At 42.4% G+C, this 18,504-nt stretch overlaps 1 protein-coding gene across 5 annotated transcripts in view; it reads left to right on the forward strand.

Annotated features, from left to right (window-relative positions):
• Positions 1–18,504, forward strand: part of kdm2b (lysine demethylase 2B) — a 196,650-nt gene that overhangs the window by 175,245 nt on the left and 2,901 nt on the right. For all 5 annotated transcript variants that reach the window (XM_033043248.1, XM_033043247.1, XM_033043249.1 and 2 more), the window contains 3 exons: positions 10,040–10,203; positions 16,358–16,519; positions 17,548–17,766. In XM_033043248.1, coding sequence (XP_032899139.1) covers positions 10,040–10,203; positions 16,358–16,519; positions 17,548–17,766 — 545 coding nt within the window. The remainder of the gene's footprint in view (positions 1–10,039; positions 10,204–16,357; positions 16,520–17,547; positions 17,767–18,504) is intronic.

Consider the following 18,504-nt stretch of genomic DNA (forward strand, 5'->3'; position numbering starts at 1 on the left):
CCGCTATCTTTAAGAGTGGATTGGCAGTGGAGGCCAATTCTCTGGAGGCTTTCAAGAGGGAGATTGATAGAGCTCTTAAAGATAGCAGAGTCGAGGGATATGGGTAGAAGGCAGTAATGGGGTACTGATTGTGGATGATAATAGAAATGTCTATGGTAGACAAAAATGCTGGAAAAATTCAGAGGGTGAGGCAGCATCTATGGAGCGAAGGAATAGGTGACATTTCGGGTTGAGACCCTTTTTCAGACTGATGTGGGGCGGGAAGAAGAAAGGAAGAGGCGGATACAGTAGGCTGTGGGAGAGCTGGGAAGGGGAGGGGAAGGAGGGAGAAAGCAAGGACTACCTGAAATTGGAGAAGTCAATGTTCATGCCGCTGGGGTGTAAACTACACAAGCAAAATATGAGGTGCTGCTCCTACAATTTGCGGTGGGACTCACTCTGCCCAATGTGGAGGCCTAGGACAGAAAGGTCGAATTTGGAATGGGAGGGGGCGTGTGGAGACGTGGCATCGAAGGACAAAAAGATGTGAGATTTCATTAACCGGCTTCTGTCTCCGCACTATTATCCTATGGGATCTTTCGTGCAGAGACGGAAGCCGGTTACAGAAATGGGGCCTTAAATTACCCATGAATCAGCCCATGACCGTACTGCAAGATACGTCGAGTGGACTATCTTGCTCGCTATAGGATCTTTGGTGGCAAGGATACACCAGCCAAGTAAGCAACATAGACACTTGACTCTCCTTACTCCACTTCCCTGAACACAGAATTACATGGTATTTTATACTGTTCTTTTGTCACCTAAGCACATTCCAAAGACATTAGTCATAGTCAATACTCATTACTACAGGATGTGTCTGAGTTTGGCTCTTGTCAATCATCAGTCGCATCAAAGGCATCCTGTCACTGCACACCTCAAAGGCATCGGACATTGTCTCAATACACAGCAACCTGGGGCAAGTCTGGGCTTGTCTCAAAGTTATAACCTAGTAATATATTTAAATGTCGAAGGATTATTTGTTGTATGTGACAGCTGGTAGGGTGGAAGGTGAGGACAAGGGGGACTCTGCCCTTGTTACGAGTGGGGGGATGGGGAGTGAGAGCAGAGTTACGGGGTATAGAAGAGACCCTGGTGAGAGCCTCATCTATAGTAGAAGAGGGGAACCCCCGTTCCCTGAAGAATGAGTAGCAATGTTACAAAATTTTGAGATTTAAAAAATCAAGTCTGTAATTTATCCCATCAGATAAAGCATAAAAAGAAGTTTAATTTGACACCTAATTCACTTTCATATCTCAAGTATTTAAAATGTTATGGCCATTTTCATACTCGGAAATTAGCATCTTGTTCCCTATTGATTTTCTATGGACATAACAAAAAAGCTGTGATCGTGTGCAGTCAAAAGCCCATAACCTTCTTAAAAATTAAGAGAACTGAATGAAATTTTCAGTTATCGTAGATTGAACCATTCTGAAACAAATATAAAATAATCTTACTTGGATGACCTGAAATTAAAGCATATAATTAGTTAGTTACCCAAGTGTAGCTAATTTCAAACTTCAATTACTAGATCTAAACATCTATCCATTTCTTAATAAATGATTAACATTTTTAAATAGCCTAAGTGTCCAAATAATATTCATAAATAATACACAATAAAACATGATTTTAAAATCTCATTTACATTAATTTATAGGCCAAATGGAAGGAATTTAGTGTTCAATTGCTGCAAATTAAAGTCCATTTTAAATCAGCTTTCTAGTGGGATCCTGTGAACGCGCTGGTTTAGAATGTTCACATTGCGGTAGATTTGTGCGCCCAAATGCCCAGAAAAATACTGCGGGATATAATGGGCCCAAAATGAGCTACTCGCAATATTAAACTTTGTATAAAGGGATCTTAAGAAGCCCTTTTTAATGTAAAAATAAGCAGCCTACATTCAGTTGTCTGCGCTATGAGACCCTGACAGCTGCCGGTGGTCGCGGGTTTAGAGATTGATTTTTAAACTATTATAACTATTATACAAGGCCTTTAAAACTAATAATAGCTTTTGCGACGGGGTCTTCCAGCGATTTTTCGTTAATAATTATCTAGGCTGAACATCTTCGATTGGAACAGCCTAGAGAAAATCGCGTTTTAAACCCGCCCCCCTCTAAACGGCGCCAAAATTGCGCACACCCGCAGCGACAGATTTTCAGCGACGCTTCAGGTAGGCTTTGCAACATACCTAGAATGAGGACATCTCCAATGCCCTGGTGTGGAACACCTCATCCTGGGTGCAGATGCGGCGTAGACGGAGGAATTGGGAGCAGGGAATGGAGTCCATGCAGGAAGCAGGGTGGGAATAAGTGTAGTTCAGATAGCCATGGGAGTCAGTGGGTTTATAGTGCATGTCGGTCAGTAGTCTATCACCTGCGATGGAGATGGTGAGGTCTAGAAATGGTAGGGAAATGTCGGAAATGGTCCAGGTGTATTTGAGTGCCGGATGGAAGTTAGTGGTGAAATGGATGAAGTCAGTGAGTTGTGTGTGGGTGCAAGAGGTAGCACCAATGCAGTTGTCGATGTAGCGGTGGTAGAGTTTGGGGATAGGGCCCTGGTATGCCTCGAACAAAGATTGTTCAACGTACCCTACAAAGAGGCAGGCATAGCTATGGCCCATGAGCGTGCCCATAGCTACGCCTTGTATTTGGAGGAAATGGGAGGAGTCAAATGAAAAGTTGTTAAGGGTAAGGACCAGCTCCGCTAGATGATCAGTGGTCAGTGTGGACTCGGTAGGCTGATGGGCCTGTTTCCATACTGTACCTTGCAACTAAACTAAACAGAAAGTAGGAAACTACAGGCCAGTTAACCTACATTATCTACAGTGCCCTCCATAATGTTTGGGACAAAGACCCATCATTTATTTATTTGCCTCTGTACTCCACAATTTGAGATTTGTAATAGAAAAAAAATCACGTGTGGTTAAAGTGCACATTGTCAGATTTTATTAAAGGCCATTTTTATGCATTTTGGTTTCATGTAGAAATTGCAGCAGTGTTTATACATAGAACCCACATTTCAGGGCACCATAATGTTTGGGACACAGCAATGTCATGTGAATGAATGTAATCATGTTTAGTATTTTGTTGCATATCCTTTACATGCAATGACTGCTTGAAGTCTGTGATTCATGGACATCACCAGTTGCTGGGTGCCTTCTCTGGTGATGCTCTGCCCGGACTGTATTGCAGCCATCTTTAGCTTATACTTGTTTTGGGGGGTTAGTCCCCTTCAGTTTTCTCTTCAGCATATAAAAGGCATGCTCAATTGGGTTCAGATTGGGTGATTGACTTGGCCACTCATTTTTTAGCTTTGAAAAACTCCTTTGTTGCTTTAGCAGTATGTTTGGGATCATTGTCTTGCTGTAGAATGAACCGCCGTCCAATGAGTTTTGAGGCATTTGTTTGAACTTGAGCAGATAGGATGTGTCGATACACTTCAGAATTCATTATGCTACTACCATCAGCAGTTGTATCATCAATGAAGATAAATGAGCCAGTACCTTCAGCAGCCATACATGCCCTGGCCATAACACCCCCACCACCGTGTTTCATAGATTAAGTGGTATGCTTTGGATCTTGGGCAGTTCCTTCTCTCCTCTACACTTTCTTCCTGCCATCACTCTGATATAAGTTAATCTTCATCTCATCTGTCCACAAGACCTATTTTCCAGAACGGGTGGTTGCTCTTTTAAGTACTCCTTGACAAACTAACCTGGCCGTCCTATTTGTGGCAAACCAGTGGTTTGCATCTTGCAGTGTAGCCTCTGTATTTCTGTTCATGAAGTCTTCTGCGGACAGTGGTCATTGACAAATCCACACCTGATTCCTGAAGAGTGTTTCTGATCTGTTGGACGGGCATTTGGGGATTTTTCTTCATTATAGAGAAAATTCTTCTGTCATCAGCTGTGAAGGTCTTCCTTGGCCTGCCAGTCCCTTTGCGGTTAGTAAGCTCACCAGTGCTCTCTTTCTTCTTAATGATGTTACAAACATTTGATTTTAGCTGATGTCTCTAATAGTTTTATTCGTGTTTCTCAGTTTCATAATGATTTCTTTGACTTTCATTGGCACAACTTTGGTCCTCATGTTAATAAACAGCAATAAAAGTTTCCAACGGTGATGGAAAGACTGGAGGGAAGACTAGGTGCTGAGAGCTCTCTTATACCTGCATTATGGAGGCAATTAAACGCACCTGACCAATTACAAACACCTGTGAAGCCATGTGTCCAAACATTATGGTGCCCTGAAATGGGGGGACTATGTATAAACACTGATGTAATTTCTACATGGTGAAACCAAAATGTATAAAAATGGCGTTTATTAAAATCTGACAATGTGCACTTTAACCTCATGTGACTTTTTAATTACAAATCTCAAATTGTGGAGTACAGAGGCAAATATGGGTCTTTGTCCCAAACATTATGGAGGGCACTGTGTCTGCTATTGCATATTATTATTGGTATTGGGAAAGTGCTGGATTGATTATTAAGGAGGTAATCACAGGACATTTAGTAAATCGTTACTTAAATCTGCAGAATGAACTACCAGGGCTGGTGGTAGAGACAGAAACAACAGGGCATTTCATTGGCTTTAAAACAGGCACATTGGATATGCAAGGAATAATAATAATAATAATAATAATAATAATAATAATAATATTTTATTGTCATTGCACATCAGTGCAACGAGATTTAGTATGCATCTTCCAACCGATGTAAAAGAAAAGTAAAATAAATAAATAAGCTGTGTGACGTGACCATCCGAGGGAGACAGTCCCGGGGGGATGGGGGGCACTCAGCAGGGCCGGTTCAGAGCCGCTATAGCTCTGGGAATAAAGCTGTTTCTGAGTCTGGAGGTTCGGGCGTAGAAGGCCTTGTAACGTCTGCCGGAGGGAAGTAGTTCGAACAGTCCGTTACAAGGGTGTGAGGAGTCTTTATGGATGCTGACGACCTTCCTGAGGCACTGTGTGTGGTAGATGTCCTCCAAGGCTGGTAGCTGTGTCCCAATAATCCTCTGCGCTCTGTGGACGACGCGCTGAAGAGCTCTCCTCTCCGCCTCCGTGCAGCTGAGATACCACACAGAGATGCCATACGTTAATATGCTCTCTGTGGTGCAGTGGTAGAACGTTGTCAGCAGCTGTTGGGGCAGACCAGTCTTTTTTAATGTCCTCAGGAAGAACAGTCGTTGCTGTGTCTTCTTGACCCACGCAGCGGTGTTGGTGGACCATGTGAGATCCTCTGAAATGTGAGTGCCCAGAAACTTAAAGCTGGACACTCTCTCGTTACTTTCCCCGTAAATGGAGATTGGGGCGTATTCTCCATTATGGGACCTCCTGAAGTCAATAATCAGCTCCTTGGTCTTGGAGGTGTTTAGTGACAAGTTGTTACGTGCGCACCAGTCCGCCAGGTTCTGCACCTCCGCTCTATTTTGTTTCATCACCGTTGGTGATCAGCCCAATCACTGTTGTGTGGTCCGCAAACTACACGATGGTGTTGGTGTCGAATGCAGGAACACAGTCGTGAGTGAAGAGGAGTAGAGCATGGAAGGATATGAATCGTGTGCAAGCAGAGCAGATCAGTTGAACTTTGCATTGTGCAGTTCAGATGTTATGGGTCAAAGGGCCTACCTACCCCTGTGCGGTTCTGTTCAATGTTCTTTCAACATAGTTTTATGAACGGGAAATGTTTGCTGCAATTCTTTTGTGCTATAACAGGGCGGATAAAGGTGAATTTGTAGATGTGTGTTTGGTTTTCTATCAAACATTCATTAAGGTGCCACATAAGGTGCAGGGGATTGGGAGTTCTTCTTATCGAGTCCACACACAAGATTAGAAGTTGTTCAGCCAGAGCTTCTTGTGCGTGGTGGTGGAAAGATTGGTGGAAACAGGGCCGCGACATGAACGCTCTTTCCTTGACCCCGGGATTGGGAGTGATCTGTTTGCATGGATTGATTAACAGAGGATGGATGATATAAATTCCATCGACGAGATAACATCTGGGCTCCATATTGGAAGCAGGATATAATAACATGGAACTACAGAAGCTGGTTTATACCAAAGATAGACACAAAATGCTAGGGTAACTCAGCAGGTCAAGCAACATCTATGGTGAAAATAGATAGGTGATGATTCAAGTTGGGACCCTTCAGAAGAAGAAGGATCCCGACCTGAAACATCACTTTTACATGTTCTCTAGAAATGCTGCCTGACCCATTGAGTTACTCCAGCAATTGTGTCTATCTTTGGATGAAGGATATCCTTGCATTGGAGGCAGTACAGAGCAGCTTCACTTGGTTGATTCCTGGCATGAAGGGGCTGATGTAGGCAGAATGGTTGAGCAAGTTGGACCAATACTTTAGAGTTTAGAAAAATGAGGAGTGATTATAGTACAAGATGAGATTTTGCTTGGTAACAGGGTGAGTGTTGAGAGGATGTTTCATCCGGTGGGGATATCCAAAAACAGGGTCATCAATTTAAGATGGAAACGTGGAAAGATTTCTCTTGAAGATTGAACATCATTGGATTTCTACTCCTAAAAATAGTGGAGGCGGAGAGGTTGAATAAATTTAGGATAAAGAATGAAATAATTTGAACCACGAAGTTGAGGGGTATAGGGAGTACAAAGGAGTGGGGTGTTAAGGCTAAGATCAATCTCACTGAATGGCATAACATGCTTGAGGAGCTAACCTGTCTCACTCCTGTCTTTATCGTTTGGGGTTTGTTCTGATGAACCTGCTATGTACTCTTCAGTTTTTACTTGTTTTACATAATATCCAGTTTGTGCATAATGAATTATAATTTGTAAATTGAGACACCAATTTCATTTGCATTTTCTGTCGACTGAGCCAAACACAAATTCCAATGTTGGCCTTTGAAGACAATTTACACCTAAATCACAAAATGAAATATTTTCAGGTTTTAGTACCACTGTGTAATGTTAACTGGGATTTTACTCATGTGATGCTGCTGCAATGGTAATTAATTCATTTGACAAGAGGCAGCATCTCCAGATAAAATTGTAGAGATATGCAGCATTCATTAGGAAAGACGGAAGATTCAAATGGAATTGACTGGTTCTGTTTGTGAGTACATCCCAGTAGTTTCTTAGAGGGCGGCATCAGTGGAAGCTGCTGCAGGCCTGATCCTACTTGCATGTATATGATGAATGTACATCAGTGAGGCTCTTACGCAGGCTTGAAATACGTGAAGAATATATCTCTAAAAGATACTAGTTTCCCCCCCCCCCCCCCGCCCCCTTACAATCAGTCACAGCTCGAAACGCCACCTATCCATTTTTTCCAGGGATGCTGCCTAATCCGCTGAGTTACTCCAGCATTTTGTGTATATCTCAAAAAGACGTTTTGATCTAGGAAATGAAATGATTTATTGTACCAATCGAATGTTGTTTCCACTGCCGTCATCGCCATGCAGGTATCGACATTTTTTTTGTGCAACACAGTTTCCCATTGATTGTCTATGAACATCTTGGCCAAATGCTGACTAATGAATCTTAGATTTGTCATGCACTTGACGATAGAATCAATTACAGTTAATTCAGATGTGAGTCCATTAAAACGTTTCCCTGCAGTGGAGGAGATGGTGTGTTGCTATTGGTTTTGAGTAGGTGACTAATTAGTGGTAAGAAATAAAATTGTTATTTTATTTTCATGTCTAAGATACTTTGTTTAAGATCAAGAAACCTGGCACATTCTGGGGATGGTTCGTATGCACCCTAAAGGGCCTCTCCCACTTAGGCGATTTTTTTTCGGCGACTGTCACAGTGGTAGCAGGTCGCCGAAAAAGCGGCGAGTGGATCCCCCCCCTACGTCAATGTCTACGACAATCTACCACCTAGTCGACATCAAGCTACAGCAAGTTACCGACAAAAGGCGACCCATTAGGACGTCCACCTATGACCACACAGGCGACAACCTACGACAACCAAGTCAACCTACGTCCACCCGCTACAAGCTACGACAAGCAACGATCCTGTCTGTGACAACTGAAGACAATTCAGCCGCGGTACCTGTCGCCGGTTGACGTAGGTAGTCGCCAATGGAATTCACCAAAGTCAGCACCTGGCGACAACCAACGTCACCTGGCGACAACCTACGACAGCACCTACAACAGGAGAAGACAAGCTACGTCAAGCCCACAGTCACCGAAAGGTTTTGAACATTTCAAAATCCAGCGGCATCCAGAAAAATGTTATGACTCTTTAGGCGACTTGGGACTACCCATGACCATACAGGCGTCACCCCGCGACCATGTGAAAACAGCCTAGTCGCCTGTAGTCGCCGGATAAATTGCCTGTGGGACAGGGGCATTAATCAACATGTGAGTTACAAATTAGAAGTAGGTCATTTGAGTCTCGTGCCTCCTCCATCATTTACCAAGATCATGAGTCATCTGATTTATTACCTCTATTCTGCGTTCCAGTCTATTCACATTTACCCCTTTGCATGACAAGAATGTATCTATCTCGACCTTAAAAATATTCAAAGGCTCTGTTTTCACTCAGGGGGGAATTTTAGAGATTTATGACCCTCAGAGTTTCAAAAAAAAAAAAAAGCCTCATAACTAAGTCACTGGTTGAGGCTCCAGAATCAAGCCCCTAGTTCTTGATTCCCCTACACGAGAAAACATCCTTTCCTCATCCTCTCAGGTTCTTTCATGTTTCAATCAAGTCACCTCGCACTCCATTCTAAATTCTCACTGATTCAAGTATGGCTGTACAATCTTTCCTCAGTAGACAACCCATCTATACCAGCCATTAATTTGTAGGCTCGCACGTCCATTAAGGAGGTGTACAAACCAATTAGATCTCAAATTCCATTTCCAATATGTGCCAAGTGTAATGATTTCTAACACAACACCTGAGCCAGCTCCTCCCTCATACCTCTGTAGTTATATTTACTCTACAGTAATGCCAACACATCTGATTTCATGTGTTCCCTCTCAAACATCAGGTTGAATGTTATCACATTATGGTCACTACCTCTGAGGGGTTCCTTTACCTTAAGCTCTCTCATCAAATCCAATTTGTTACACATCTCTAAATCCAGAATTGCCTTTTCCCTAATAGGCTTGACCACAGAAGCCATCTCATAGGCACTCTACAAATTCCTTCTCTTGGGATCCAGTACCAACCTGATTTTCCCAGTCTACCTGCAGATTGAAATCCCCATGACCACTGTAACATTGTCTTTCTTACATGCCGAAAGTTGGTGGGAAGAAGCGATTCTTGAATCTGGTTTTCAGACTCCTATACCTACTTCCCAATGATAGGAGTGAAATGAGAGCGTGACCAGGGTGGTGTGGTCTTTGACGTTGGCTGCATGTTTGAGGTAGTGCCTTCTATAGATCCCTTCAATAAGTAGTAGTGTGAATTGGTGCAAAGAACGACTTTAACGTATTTGTTCCAACACCTCACCCCAGAGAGCTACAGTGGTTTACAGCTCAGTCGTCCTGCACAAATGCTGTTCTTGCATGTTAAAGTAAGCCTTGTACTTTATGATTTATAACATGTTGCATGACTGTGGGTAAAGAAAGTAAGGGCAATAGTTACACAGAAGCGTTGTTTCAATTTTACCAATGGGGAAAATAGTTGTATTTTTAATATTCTACAATGTTTCAGAAACATTTGGACAGGTACATAGATAGGATTGGTTTAGAGGGATATTGACCTAACACAGGCTGGTGGGACCTGTGTAGATGGTGTATGTTGATCGGCGATGGCCAGTTGGGCCAAAGGGCCTGTATGATTCGATGACTTAACATCCATAATTTTGAATACACTCATGACCTGTTAATTTTGTAAATTTAGATTGTTGGATTATTTAAAAACTGTTGAAGAATCATGCAACTAATATAATCTGTAAACGAGTAATTAATTGGATTATACTCAATATAATGTTGCTTGGTGAATATCCTGAGATCACTTTGATTTCATTAACACACATATGTGCACTTCAGCTGGAATGAATATTATGTTTTATCTTTTCAGGTGTTGTGACAAGAGGCTGTGGACCAAGATTGACTTGGGCCGATGTAAGTCGATCACACCGCTGATGCTGAGTGGAATAATTCGAAGGCAACCTGTAACACTTGACCTGAGCTGGACAAATATATCAAAGAAACAGCTAACTTGGCTAATCAACAGGCTGCCAGGTAAGTGACAGCTACAGCAGTAGCAATTTGGATTAAAATAAATTGTTCTCCTTTCATAACTTTTACAAATGAATTCTGTGTTAACAAGTCAGCATTTTGTATCAGCCACTACATCATTTGAACTCTAGATGAAAGAACAAAAAGGAAACCCAAAGATAGTCCCCATCATTTGTGCTCGATGACCCCAGACCATCACAAGTGTTTGTCTTTTTCTCTACTTGAACAGATATATAGTTTATTGTGTACCATCACTTTGATATAGTTTAAGGATCAGTGGTTCTTTGACAAGGATCATCAACAAGAAGTTTCTTTTCAGTGGCTGAAATTATCACTGAGACCCTCGATCGTACCTCAACAGTAAAATTGAATGTGGGGGCCTTGACCTAACTCCATGTCGGGTTTTATGATATCTTTATCATGGATTTTCTTAGATGGTTGTGTAAAGGAATCTGGGTGTGGAGGCAGGATGTTCAAGGGAATGTAAGTCAGTCAACGGGAGTTAATTTGAACATGCCAGACACGGTATGTATGGATTAGTATTGGTTTATTATTGTCACGTGTACCAAGGTACTGTGAAAAGGTTTTGTTTGCATGCTATCCAACTAAATGAGATCATACTATACAGGAGTAGAGACAAGCCATATAAGTACAACAGGTAGTGCAACGAGAAAAGTACCAGAGTGCAGAATATAGTTCACTGCATTGTAGCATTACAGTTTAAAGAAACAGTCCAATATTTGCAATGAAGTAGGTTTTGAAGATCGGGATAATATTGTCGATTTTGAAGTTGTGACTGATGCACTTAACTTTTAGCTTGTAGCATGGAAGTAGTTGCTTCTCAATATTCTTCTCATATGCTTCTCATAATTAATTATGCTACTACCATCAGCAGTTGTATCATCAATGAAGATAAATGAGCCAGTACCTTCAGCAGCCATACATGCTCAGGCTATAACACCCCCACCACCGTGTTTCATAGATTAAGTGGTATGCTTTGGATCTTGGGCAGTTCCTTCTCTCCTCTACACTTTCTTCCTGCCATCACTCTGATATAAGTTAATCTTCATCTCATCTGTCCACAAGACCTATTTTCCAGAACTGTGGTTGCTCTTTTAAGCACTCCTTGGCAAACTGTAACCTGGCCGTCCTATTTGTGGCAAACCAGTGGTTTGCATCTTGCAGTGTAGCCTCTGTATTTCTGTTCATGAAGTCTTCTGCGGACAGTGGTCATTGACAAATCCACACCTGATTCCTGAAGAGTGTTTCTGATCTGTTGGACGGGCCAGTACCTTCAGCAGCCAGGCCATAACACCCCCACCACCGTGTTTCACAGATGAGGTGGTATGCTTTGGATCTTGGGCAGTTCCTTCTCTCCTCCAGACTTTGCTCTTGCCATCATTTTGATATAAGTTAATCTCATCTGTCCACAATACCTTTTTTCCAGAACTGTGGTTGCTCTTTTAAGTACATCTTGGCAAACTGTTACCCGGCCATCCTATTTTTTGTGGCTAACCAGTGGTTTGCATCTTGCAGTGTAGCTTCTGTATTTCTATTCATGAAGTCTTCTGCGGACAGTGGTCATTGACAAATCCACACCTGACTCCTGAAGAGTGTTTCTGATTTGTCGGACAGGTGTTTCGGGATTTTTCTTTATTATAGAGAGAGATTAACGCAATGGAAAGGAAGGACATTAGCTTGGAGGATGTGGAATCGATATAGGTAGAGCTGCGAAACACTAAGGGGCAGAAAACGCTAGTGGGTGTTTTGTACAGGCCACCTAACAGTAGTAGTGAAGTTGGGGATGGCATCAAACAGGAAATTAGAAATGCGTGCAACAAAGGTAAAACAGTTATAATGGGTGACTTCAATCTACATATAGATTGGGTGAATCAAATTGGCAGGGGTGCTGAGGAAGAGGATTTCTTGGAAAGTATGCGGGATAGTTTTCTAAACCAACATGTAGAGGAACCAACGATAGAGCAGGCTATTCTAGACTGGGTATTGAGTAATGAGGAAGGGTTAATTAACAGTCTTGTGTGTGGCCCCTTGGGCAAGAGTGACCATAATATGGTTGAGTTCTTCATTAGGATGGAGAGTGACATGGTTAATTCAGAAACAATGGTTCTGAACTTAAAGAAAGGTAACTTTGAGGGTATGAGACGTGAATTGGCCAAGATTGACTGGCGATTAATTCTTAAAGGGTTGACGGTGGATATGCAATGGAAGGCATTTAAAGACTGCATGGATGAACTACAAAAATTGTTCATCCCAGTTTGGCAAAAGAATAAATCAGGGAAGGTAGTGCATCCGTGGATAACAAGGGAAATCAGGGATAGTATCAAAGCAAAAGATGAAGCGTACAAATTAGCCAGAAAAAGCAGCCGACCAGAGGACTGGGAGAAATTCAGAGACCAGCAGAGGAGGACAAAGGGCTTAATTAGCAAAGGGAAAACAGATTATGAAATAAAACTGGCAGGGAACATTAAAACTGACTGCAAACGTTTTTATAGATATGTAAAGAGAAAGAGATTAGTTGAAACAAATGTAGGTCCCTTGCAGTCAGAAACAGGTGAATTGATCATGGGGAACAAGGACATGGCGGACCAATTAAATAACTACTTTGGTTCCGTCTTCACTAAGGAAGACATAAATAATCTGCCGGAAATAGCAGGGGACCGCGGGTCAAAGGAGATGGAGGAACTGAGTGAAATCCAGGTGAGCCAGGAAGTGGTGTTAGGTAAATTGAATGGTTTAAACGCTGATAAATCCCCAGGGCCAGATAGGCTGCATCCCAGAATACTTAAGGAGGTAGCTCCAGAAATAGTGGATGCATTAGTGATGATTTTTCAAAACTCTTTAGATTCTGGAGTAGTTCCTGAGGATTGGAGGGTGGCTAATGTAACCCCACTTTTTAAAAAGGGAGGGAGAGAGAAAACGGGGAATTACAGACCAGTTAGCCTAACATCGGTAGTGGGGAAACTGCTAGAGTCAGTTATTAAAGATGGGATAGCAGCACATTTGGAAATTGGTGAAATCATTGGACAAAGTCAGCATGGATTTACGAAAGGTAAATCATGTTTGTCGAATCTTATAGAATTTTTCGAGGATGTAACTAGTAGAGTGGATAGGGGAGAACCAGTGGATGTATTATATCTGGACTTTCAGAAGGCTTTCGACAAGGTCCCACATAAGTTTTTTCGCATAAGATTAGTATACAAACTTACACGGTATTGGGGGTTCAGTATTGATGTGGATAGAGAACTGGCTGGCAAACAGGAAGCAAAGAGTAGGAGTAAACTGGTCCTTTTCAGAATGGCAGGCAGTGACTAGTGGGGTACCGCAAGGCTCAGTGCTGGGACCCCAGCTATTTACAATATATATTAATGATTTGGACGAGGTAATTGAATGCAACATCTCCAAGTTTGCAGATGACACTAAGCTGGGGGGCAGTGTTAGCTGTGAGGAGGATGCTAGGAGGCTGCAAGGTGACTTGGATAGGCTGGGTAAGTGGGCAAATGCATGGCAGATGCAGTATAATGTGGATAAATGTGAGGTTATCCACTTTGGTGGCAAAAACAGGAAAGCAGACTATTATCTAAATGGTGGCCGATTAGGAAAAGGGGAGATGCAACGAGACCTGGGTGTCATGGTACACCAGTCATTGAAAGTAGGCATGCAGGTGCAGCAGGCAGTGAATAAAGCGAATGGTATGTTAGCATTCATAGCAAAAGGATTTGAGTATAGGAGCAGGGAGGTTATACTGCAGTTGGTGAGACCACACCTGGAGTATTGCATACAGTTTTGGTCTCCAAATCTGAGGAAGGACATTATTGCCATAGAGGGAGTGCAGAGAAGGATCACTAGACTGATTCCTGGGATGTCAGGACTTTCATATGAAGAAAGACTGGATAGACTCAGCTTGTACTCGCTAGAATTTAGGAGATTGAGGGGGGATCTTATAGAAACGTACAAAATTCTTAAGGGGTTGGACAGGCTAGATGCAGGAAGATTGTTCCCGATGTTGGGGAAGTCCAGGACAAGGGGTCACAGCTTAAGGATAGAGGGGAAATCCTTTAGGACCGAGATGAGAAAAACCTTTTCACACAGAGTGGTGAATCTGTGGAACTCTCTGCCACAGAAGGTAGTTGAGGCCAGTTAATTGGCTGTATTTAAGAGGGAGTTAGATGTGGCCCTTGTGGCTAAAGGGATCAGGGGGTATGGAGAGAAGGCAGGTACGGGATACTGAGTTGGATGATCAGCCATGATCATATTGAATGGCGGTGCAGGCTCGAAGGGCCGAATGGCCTACTCCTGCACCTATGTTCTATGTTTCTATCAGCTGTGGAAGTCTTCCTTGGCCTGCCAGTCCCTTTGCGACTAGTAAGCTTAACAGCGCTCTCTTCTTAATGATGTTCCAAACAGTTGGTTTTGATAAGCCTAAGGTTTGGCTGATATCTCAAACAGTTTTATTCTTGTTTCTCAGTCTCATAATGGCTTCTTTGACTTTCATTGGCACAACTTTGGTCCTCATGTTGATAAACAGCAATAAAAGTTTCCAAAGGTGATGGAAAGACTGGAGGAAAAAGCCGGTGCTGAGAGCTCTCTTATACCTGCATTAAGGAAGCATTTAAACACACTTGAGCAATTACAAACACCTGTGAAGTCATGTGTCCCAAACATTATGGTGCCCTGAAATGGGGGGGACTATGTATAAACACAGCTGTAATTTCTACATGGTGAAACCAAAATGTGTAAAAATACCCTTTAATTAAATCTGACAATGTGCACTTTAACTACGTGATTTTTTCTATTACAAATCTCAAATTGTGGAGTACAGAGGCATATAAATAAATGATGGGTCTTTGTCCCAAACATTATGGAGGGCAATGTAGATGTGAAATGTCACCTTAACCTGAACATGTTGCCCTGACTGTTAGGATGAGTGGATTTTTCAGGATCAGCAGCATTGTTGTACATGTTTTGGCTGCTATGACAGGGAATCTGATGTCTGATTTATTAGTTCTAAAATGGATATATTAACCAATTTGTTATGCCCTTGCAATATATCAATCAATCAAGTACTTTATTCATCCCCGAGGGGCAATTTAAAAGGGCGCATTACAGTAGCTTTTTTTAAAAAAAAAGAAAGGGACACAATCAACGAAGAGACAAACATTCAAAGCTACTCTCTGCACCGACCGGTCGACCGCACGAGCAGTGACCCGGCAAGGATTGGGTTGTCAGCAGCGACACAATAATAAAGAACACACAAAATGTAACACAAACATCCACCACAGCATTCATCACTGTGGTGGAAGGCACAAACATTTGGCCAGTCCTCCTCCATTTCCCCCCCGTGGACAGGACCAGAGTCCAAAGTCAGTCCAGGATCGGCTCTTCCTCACCGGAGACCGCGGCTTTAGATTGTTGTAGGCCGCAGGCCGGCGGTCAAGATTTAAAGTCCCCGCCGCAGCCAGAAGCACCGTAGACTGCAGGGCTGGCGGTCGAAGCTCCCCTCCCGGGGTGATGGTAAGTCCATGCCGCACCCGCGGTAGAAGTTGGCCGCGGGCCGGCAGTGGTGGCTTCTTCTTCCCCCGGGTCCCCCACGAGGGATCCCGGGCTGTAGACGCCGCACCAGCTGGAGCTCTGCAGACCGCGACTTCAGGCTGCCGGCAGCCCCGGGCCAGCGAAACGGAGCGCTCCCCTCCAGCGAGGGTTCACCCGCTCCACAATGAGAGTCCACGCTGCGCCCACCACTGAAGCTCCGGGAAAGGCCGCGCCGATCCTTGATGTTAGGCCACGGGGGAGGCGACCTGGAAAAAGTCGCCTCTCCATGGAGGAGGCGACCGAAGCTGTTTCCCCCTTACCCCCCCACACGACACACACACAAAAACATTAAATACATACTTTAAAACATACTAAAAAATAAAAAAAAGTTGAAAAAACTGACGCACTGCTGACATGGCTGCTGCCAGAACAGCGCCCCCGGAGTATAATATATAGCGCAGCGACGTTAGCATTTGTTCAGTGTGGTTCTTTCTTGCTGTGTGTTTTGTGATTAACATTTTCGCTTTTATGGATTTAGGTCATTTTTGAACATTCATCAAGTACCTTCCAGCGCATTGGATTTAAATCTGTTCATCTTTCTGTTTAGGTCTTAAGGACTTGATTGTTTCCGGCTGTTCCTGGGCAGCAATATCGGCACTTTGTAGTTCCAGTTGCCCCTTGCTCAGAACCATTGATCTCAGATGGGTGGAAGGATTAAAAGACGCTCAAATGAGAGATATGCTGTCACCTCCAACTGACAACAGACCAGGTAGGAAATCTCTCCATCCCCATGTGACCACACAATATGGTATACCTTTTCTTTTATGCCATTCATTTTATCGTGTTTTATTTTTACAATCCAGTCTATAAAAAAGAATTCAGAGATAGCAAATAATCCCAGTTATTCTGATTGAGATTTTAAAATAATCTCAGGAATCTGGAGATTAAAGTTAAAAAAATATATTTATTGAGTTTTATTTTAGTTTGGAGCTACAGCATGAAAAAACATGCCCTTCGACCCACCGAGTCCATGCCGACCATCGATCATCCATTCATGCACACCCTACACACTAGGGGCAATTTACAGAAGCCAGTTAACCTACAAACTCACACACCTTTGGGATGTGGGAGGAATCAGGATCATCCAGAGGAAACCCATGTTGTGAAGGAGAACGTGCAAACTCCTCGCTGACAGCGCCCAAGGTCAGGATCCAACCCGGGTCACTGGTGCTGTGAGGCAGCTGCTCTACCAACTGCGCCATTGTGCTGCTCGTGTTTTCTGTTTATTTCCTGTTCTAGTCTTTTAATAATCAACTTTAATAATAAGTCCATTATCACAGATGCCAAATAAGTTTATGTTCATAAGTAATAGGAGCAGAATTAGGCCATTTAGCCTATCAAGTCTACTCTGCCATTCAATCATGACTAATCTGTCCGTCCCTCCAAACCACTTTCTCCTGCCTTCTCTCCATTGCCCCTGACACCCTTACTAATCAAGAATCTGTCAATCTCGCCTTAAAAATAGGCCAACTCATTGAGTTGGCCATCCGTGGCAATAAATTCCAGATTCACCCTTTGACTAAAGGCATTTCTCTTCGTCTCCTTTCTAAAGGTACGTCCTTTTATTCTGCGGCTATGACCTCTGGTCCTAGACGATCCTTTCCACATCCACTCTATCCAGGCCTTTCAATAGTGTTAAGTAATTATATTAGTAGTTATAAGTGTCTATAAGTAGTTATATTAAGTAAGTGTAAGACTTTCAAAATGCAGTGCCTAAAATTTTGTTCTCTCTTAAAGGCCAGATTGACAATCGCAGCAAATTACGTAATGTGACAGATCTTCACTTGGCTGGCCTGGATATCACAGATGCAACACTCCGGCTTATTATTAGGCACATGCCGATGCTTTCTAGACTAGATCTTAGTTACTGTAACCATCTGACAGACCAGTCAATTAATCTTTTAACAGCAGTTGGTACAACAACAAGAGACTCACTAACAGAAATCAATCTATCAGGTAACTGCGTGTGATACGATATTTAATATTAAAATGTATGTCATTTGAATGATTATGTGCCACAAATTAGAATTTTGTATTTTGTCATATTGTTAAAAATATATTTCCCTTTTTCAACCTAGTTCAGTCAACAATTATAGAAAAGTTTTTTTTAAATCTCACAAACTCTTAACTGAATATAATAACAGTAGTTTTTAATGAGCTTCATCCAGTCCATCCAACCATCTTTATCCGGTTGACTATCATAACACCAGTAACAAAGCACTTTTCTATGCCAACATACAGTACATCATAGATAATATCCAAGTTGACTGATAAATGACAGGTAACACCCTTGCTATCAACATTTTGGAATTCACTATTGACCAGAAACTTAACTTTGCCACTCACATGATCAACATGACCAATATCACCCTTTTTTTAAACCATTTACAATATACATATCATGATTTTTAGTTTGTTCACCTCTTATGGGTGCTGCTACATTTGCATTTGAAAAAGCCATCCACTACATATCCACTCATTTTCTCAATTATCTTGCATCTCTTTTCTCAAAATCATTCCTTCCAATATGTTTGATAACCTCTGAAGAAACGCATTTTGCTAACTTAACCGCACATTGTCCATTGCAACCTTTAACACCAAATGCTGCAATGTCCCCATGACATAACTTCCTGAGTGTCAGACTATCATTGAATGTATTAGTGTCTTTTGATGTCATTGAACGTGTAACCTGGA

Source organism: Amblyraja radiata, chromosome 25 (assembly GCF_010909765.2).
Source record: "Amblyraja radiata isolate CabotCenter1 chromosome 25, sAmbRad1.1.pri, whole genome shotgun sequence".
NCBI lineage: Eukaryota > Metazoa > Chordata > Chondrichthyes > Rajiformes > Rajidae > Amblyraja > Amblyraja radiata.